The sequence below is a fragment of the Dermacentor silvarum genome, unplaced genomic scaffold (genome assembly GCF_013339745.2).
Source record: "Dermacentor silvarum isolate Dsil-2018 unplaced genomic scaffold, BIME_Dsil_1.4 Seq323, whole genome shotgun sequence".
NCBI classification, from domain to species: Eukaryota; Metazoa; Arthropoda; class Arachnida; order Ixodida; family Ixodidae; genus Dermacentor; species Dermacentor silvarum.
This window is the reverse complement of record NW_023606050.1, coordinates 32,542-39,381: the sequence shown is the minus strand read 5'-3', so window position 1 is coordinate 39,381 and position 6,840 is coordinate 32,542. Positions and strand designations below refer to the sequence as shown.

At 46.6% G+C, this 6,840-nt stretch overlaps 1 protein-coding gene across 1 annotated transcript; it reads left to right on the top strand.

Moving 5' to 3' along the window:
- Positions 1 to 359: 359 nt before the first annotated feature.
- LOC125941793 (E3 SUMO-protein ligase ZBED1-like) lies at positions 360 to 1,461 on the top strand. The gene is made up of 3 exons (XM_049659639.1): positions 360 to 471; positions 669 to 861; positions 952 to 1,461. The coding sequence occupies exons 1-3, from the start codon at positions 406 to 408 to the stop codon at positions 1,401 to 1,403; spliced, it is 711 nt and encodes a 236-aa protein (XP_049515596.1). The 5' UTR covers positions 360 to 405; the 3' UTR covers positions 1,404 to 1,461.
- Positions 1,462 to 6,840: the final 5,379 nt, after the last annotated feature.

Below are 6,840 nucleotides of genomic sequence, written 5' to 3'. Positions count from 1 at the left end.
TGCTGAGGCTGTGCTGGAGGACGTCCCTGATGCAGATGCGCCCGACGATGACGGTTCACCACTCGTCGACCTTCGGCCACTGCTAATGAAGGTGAAGAGGATCGTTCGCTTCTTTCGCACCAGCGATGTTGCATCAAGACTATTGGTGGAAATGCAGCTCCAGGATGGCAAGCAGGAGCATGATGCATTAAAATTAATCCAGGAAGTCAGGACCCGGTGGAATTCTTGCTATTACATGTTGGAGCGCTTCTTGAAGTTGTCCGAGCCTGTCAGCCGGGTCCTCTTACAGCTGCAGAGGGAGAAAGGAGCCACTCGGAGAAAGCAGCCCAATCTAATCTCTGGTGACCAGCTTACGTCCTTAGCGAAGTAAAGGACCTACTAAAGCCATGGGAGGAAGCCACGCTTATGGTTTCGAAGGGTCGTTCCGTGACACTCAGCGATGTAATCCCGATGGTGTACGGCCTAAAGCAGGTGAATCATCTTTACTCTATAATTTAGAGTTCGATTGGCTACTCTGTAGTCACATACACGCCGACAGTTCGCATGTAGCAGTGTCCGTTAAGTATGCCTGAATTTACACCATCGGAAAAGCGTGCAGGCTGAAAGAACAGTGGCGTAACAAACACTATTGTCTTTAAAAAGTGGCAAATATTTATTTTCTTTTACAGGGTATCCACAGCTTTCAGCCCAGTCACCCCGTCACTCTCAATCTGCAGCAAAAGCTGCTCTCAGAAGTGAACACACGCTTTAGTGGCATCGAGTACCTGCGCCCGTACGCGGCCGCGACAATTTTGGACCCACGGTACAAGAAGTATGTTTTCGAACATCCTCAGGCGGTGGCAATGATCGTCCGGTACCTAAGTAAGTTAACATGATTTAGTTATTTATAGCTAGGAAAGGCCAGGAGAAGACAATTTTAATACAATTTTGACTAATAACAACATCGTGCAGGTGGAAAAGTTGCTGAAAAGGTTGGTGCTGCCGGCCGCGCTCTAGAAGAGGATCTTGCTAGGCCGAATACGTCGCCTCCTTCTTATGGCATCTGGACCGCCGTTGACCAGGCACTTCGCCGTAACTGCACTGGTACAATGGATCAAGAGTCGGAAAGCCAAATGCCTTCGCAATTGAAGGCATACTGTAACTACCCCGTCGTTGATCGTCGTGCCAATCCCAGGCCGCTGGAGACGTGGCACAGCATGCGTGTGGGTTTGGAGCACGTATTCGAAGTAGTGATGGAGTTTTTGTCGATCCCAGCAACATCTGTAGCGCCAGAGCGGCTATTCTCACACGCTGGTTGTGTGGCCGGTCAAAGAAAGTGCCGGTTGTCACCCAAACACCTGAGCCAATTGACATTCCTTCGCTCTGTGGAAAAGAGCATGTGGTTCAAGAACATTAACCATTAATTTTCTTCTCTCCCTATGCATATTTCAAGTTTTTGCATACTTTAGTTGGACCTCACCTATCACATGTGCCATATTTTTAAGTGCCATTTTTTTTTCTATTGTTTAATTCTTCAGTGCTTCACTCAGTAAGTGCCATTTTAAACTTATATTGTTTATTCCTTCACTAGTCACTAGTAGGCAATTATAGTTGACCTTTAACAAATTAAAGATTGTTCTTTATCAAAAGTTTATACGCTTGTATTTCTTATCCTGGTTCCACCTTTCAAACGTTAAAATTGGGACTTATGTTAGTAGATACCTGTGCTTCAGCCGTGTTAAAGCGCCCGGAAAAAAAGTCTATTAATCGATTAATCGATGAAAAACCCTGCATCGAAAGCGATTAATCGATTATAGGCTAAACCGACGAACGATTAATCGTTAATCGATTAAAAATATTAATCGACCATCCCTACGATAGCTAAGGACACCTGGGAATTTTTTTCAGTTCTTGAAATTGCTTTGAACTGGGCTGCCATGCACGCGTGAGTAGGTGACGATTATTTTTTGGTTTTCTCACGGATACAGGCAATGTGCAGGAGGCGATCGCGCACCCTTGCTCTTGACTTCTAGGCGGAGGCCGGGAATCTTCGCTTTAATAGCGAATGCGTTACAATCACCTTTCTTCGCTTTTGTTCTTCGCGTAAACCTTTTCCATTCATGTAACACGAGCGATGTCACTGTACCAATGCGCTTTGATTACGAAGGTTGATCAATAAATAATGATTATGGTTAGGTTGTAGCAATGCAGGTAATATTATGCAGGCAATAATTGCAGCACTGCAGCGTATTAGCCACTTGTACTTGTATAAACGACGTTTTATTCATCCTGCCTGAGTGATTAACTCTTCGATAAATGTTCTAGCTACATTTCACTGAAGACCAATTTGTGCCGCGCATATTACAAGAACTTGGGAAAAAAAAGCTCAAGCCCAACGCAGTTCCAACAATTTTCTCCCACCGACCTGTCGTGAAGCACAGGAAGCGCCCTCGACAGCGGCATGAACCTCGAACTGACACTAGGAAGTGTTTGCTGCTGCTTTCTCCTTGTCCCGCCACTAATAATTTCAGTAATAATGATCTCGGTTGCTTAACGACGCAGCCAACGACACTATGATCCGTTATGCAGAGCCTGTCGCCACCGCATACTTGCCCGCAATCTACAATGCGTCGGCACTAGGGTCTCCCGCTAATGAAAATCACAATTTTAACTATCCTACCACATAATTTAACGGTATGTCTGTGTGAACTATCAAAATACCTTATCCAGAGGCGTTTGTTTTGCCTAAAAATATAGAATGCCTTCTCCCATAGGTATACCGAGTATTTCTTAAGCTTCATTGACACCGACGCCTAAAAAATAATCTGTAAATACCTTTCATCGGCTTCTGTCATTCTAGGCGAAGAGTGGTTGCCGGCACCGCTTCATCGCACTGAAATTGCCCAACCGTCGTATTCAATGCAGAAACCGCAGCGCAAAAGCGACTTTGACATTGAGACAAACACATGGACGGACGATGCACTCGCCAGTAATTTATTATAAGAAAGCACGCTGAATATAATACCTGTGGTGCACATGCGCGCACATGCAAGAAAAAACTGCCAAACACAGAGTGATTTGCCACAAGCAATACTAGATCAGATGCACAAGGTAAAGCAGCGTATCATTTGGCAGAAACAATAACTGGAGTATAGAAGTCGCCTCAAAACTCCTTTTACATCAGTGTGTGTCATTCATACGGCTTTAAGATGAAACCAACCTCCTCATAAGCGTTGCCTTCAGCATTCTCCATGCTGTTATCACCATTTTTCAAAATTTTCTGCGCCAATGGGGTGAGCAACTGGCCCAAAATCATGCGCCTCCATCAAATTCTGCGGCCCGTCCGAGGGAGCCCAGGCGCAATAGCGTGCCGTGTGCAGCGCGCGCAGCCGGCGGCCGAGCAGAATCGAGGAGGAAAGCGCGGCGTGGAGGAGAGTGTCGCTACTTTCAAGTTATCAAGGGGCTTTAGACTAAACTAGGGTGCCTCGATGCCCAGCGCCGCCGACCAGGGTGGAGACAACCCCGCTGGCCCCGCCATATTGAGTCACACGAGCTGAGACTCAGCTACGCTTGCGTTCATAAATAGTGTTACTCGCGGCGCACTTCCAAGTGCTTTGCCTTGATGAGGATTTTTTATCGGTATCGCATCTGCACATCTTTATAACCAATAGCCGTTAACTCGTCGAAGGTCCAAGGCGTAAATGTATGGCGCCGGGAACATGCCCCAAGTTGCCTAATTCAATTTACATTTAACATGCCGTGTGTATGTTTCAAATACGCACTATTTTTTTTTCACTTCGATGCTTGGTATATAAGGTTTGCGACCCCCTGTGTGTGGAAGTTTTTCTTTTTCGCTGTTGTATTTTGGTTTACACGTCACGCCTGCTTTACCGTAGCCAGCCACTCGCGCACGGCGGTTAGTTTCCCTTGCGTTGCGCGTGCTCTTCGCGTTCGTTGCAATTATTTGAAGATATGTACGGGCAATTTTGCTGTTTTTTTTTGCCCACAAAACTGTGTGCTGACAGGATTAAACTGGTGTAAAAATAACTGCGATGTGAAAATAAGGTTTAGTTAGTGCTGTAGAGAAACATGTAACGTAACTTGTCTGTGTCAATCTTGCGTAGTACACACAAGAAACCAAACGATGCACAAAATACATTTACTTATAATGTCTAGTACAATCAATCATGAAAGAGATATGTACATGAAAAATTATATGTACTGTGTGGCGCCTGAAGGTTATGTTGAAAGACGAGATAAAAAAAATTCGCAAGGTAGGCTCGACACACAATTCGGTATAGTGAGTTTTTTTTAACTTATTCATTACATGGGAAGGGGGGGGGGGTTCAAGTGAGTACATCAACCTTATTACACACAATATAAATCGAAAACAAGAATGCAAACAAGAAAACGCAACCGCGCGTAATATTAATCAAGATATCCAGCAAGAATACATCAGCTACCATCGAATACGTCGCATCAGCCAAACACATCGATGGCGAGTACAGAACATTTTATAAATAACCATTAGAACACTGATAACTACATTGAAAAAATAAACAACGCTGCATACATATCGCGTACAAAAACCGTAAATGAAACTAAGACAGTCAAATACAGATTAGCAATGTTTTTCACTTCGAAAATATACTCCATGATGATGTAGGGCTGTTGACTTTAACAGACGGCGCCCATCCTGTCGATTTCCCTCGTACTGGTCCTCTTCAAAGTGTTTCTAAGTACAAGTAAAACAACAAAAGTGATTATTGATATGAAAAGTTGCCTTGTAAATACACAGAACCCATTACAGTGCTTAAAAATAAATTTTCGCAGAAGTAATGCTGTATTACCTCGCTTCACACGTTTCGAAGAAATGCACAGGCTACAACAGACACCATGCCAGAAAGCGCCGAAACATTTTGGTCCCATGATGCCCCTTAACTCTACTACACCTGGGCATACCGTGCACAGGCATTTAAAGACCGTCACAGTACCCACTACGATCGGGAATGAGCAGGAATGACCATCGGCTTACGAGCACCGCGCTACAAATATATTCGTCTAAAAAATCAGCTATATAACGTAACAACCTGAGATCCGCAAGATATCTGCTGAGAATAGAGAAAATCACAATGCTTCGCTTGCCACGTACACAACAGCCGCTCTCCCCAGAAGAAGCACTGCGTTCTTTAGTCCCAAATAACCAGTAGCGAAAAAAGAAACTGAGGGGAAAAAAAAAAGAAACAAGAGACACACGATGTGTGCTTCCCGTGAAAAAGTAAAATAGGTGGTTTACATGACGATTTGTAGCTAATGTAAGGCTATTTCGCGGCGAAGAATTTTCGTCAGTTCTTAAAATAAGGGTACTACTCGCATAGACTGCGCTGATCAAAGCGGCAAAAGCCTATGCGACGCGCGCTCGCAAACCATAGGCTACTCAGCATCGGTGCAGTGCTTAGTTCGTGAGCGAACGTAGGTACGTGAGCGAGGATCAGAGAATACTTTCTTATTTATGAAAAACACGATGCCATAGTCTAAACTTTCTTGACACTTACCTCGCAAATGTAGGAGCTATCCGTTGCCTTCCAGTGATACCGCTTTACTTGGGCTTCGCATCTCTTCCTTCGCTCTGGGTCCCGGGGGAAGCGTAAACAACGAAGCCCTTTACGCGTCGATCCGGTGCACTTGGGAACACAACAGCCCGTCATGTCGACTCGATGCACTCGACAAGCTTGTCATTTATGCGGCTGCACACTGCCCAGCAAGTAGAAGCGTCAGCGAAGCATCCGCGCGCACTGTGTCTCGAACTAGGCACCGGCACCAAGCAGTCGCAACCGCTCGCTGTGACTCAAGATGGCGTCGCAGCGAGAAAGCGGCGGCGCGGGTGCGGTCAAAGGATGGCACCACCCTGAACGGCGGCGCTGGCATCGAGGCACCCTAGACTAAACTGCATCGCTGCGCCTTCTGACGGCTGCGCGCCTAAGTTCGAGGAAGCGCACTGTGCTCGCGCATCCTTTTTATCTGCAAGCCTGCTCATTCGGTTGTTTCAACCGCGCGCGCACCGGAACGCGGGAGAGAGCGCAAGGTGCCACTTCAGCAGTCACCGTGGACTCGTAGACCGCAAAAGACATCGCTGCTTCCTGACCTTATCACATAATTCGATTTAAGAAAAGAGTGACGCAAAGCATGTGTTCCGTGCCGCCGAGCGTCTAGAAGCAAGGCGCAGAGGGTGGCGCACTCCCAGCGTCGCCAGTACAAATCAAGTGTTTTCATCACGATATGACGATATCATCACTCGGGCGATTCTACGGCGACTGCAGAAGTGGCACCTTGCGTTTTCGACCGCGTTCCGGTTCGTGCGCGGTTGAAGCGACCGAACGAGCAGGCTGGCAGGTAAAAAAGGACGCGCGCGCACAGTACGCGCTCTGTAGGTTAGGCGCGCAGCCGTAAGAAGGCGCAGCGATGCAGTTTAGTCTAGAATCCCTATATAGGAAAAGTACCGCCATCCTTTTGATCAACGCCGCTTCTCTCTCTTATGTATCTCCGATTGGGCGATGATAGCGCGCGCTTTCACTTCTTTATATTTAGGTTTTTTCCACCTCAGAGCCATGTTGAAAGCCACTCTGCGCAGTCGCCGGCGGCGCCGGCGGCGGCGCGCGCCCGGCCTGAAAGCTTCAACGTGGACTTTCTAGGGGCGCCACCGTCGACTTGCTTTCGCAAGCAAAAAGTAAAGAAAAAAACAAGCACTTTAGAAGAGATGGCGGATGAAAGAGTAGATGGCGGTACTTTTACTATATTGACCCTTTTCGCGGAGCAGTTTGTTCTAGAGAAACGAGATGGCCCTTACGGCGGCGCGCCATA

Excerpts from the sequence above, each read along its gene's own strand:
- LOC125941793 (XM_049659639.1), top strand. The coding sequence starts at position 406 with ATGGTTTCGAAGGGTCGTTCCGTGACACTCAGCGATGTAATCCCGATG. Across the intron at positions 472-668 it reads TGGTGTACGGCCTAAAGCAG|GGTATCCACAGCTTTCAGCC; the intron begins GTGAATCATCTT and ends TTTCTTTTACAG. Across the intron at positions 862-951 it reads AATGATCGTCCGGTACCTAA|GTGGAAAAGTTGCTGAAAAG; the intron begins GTAAGTTAACAT and ends AACATCGTGCAG.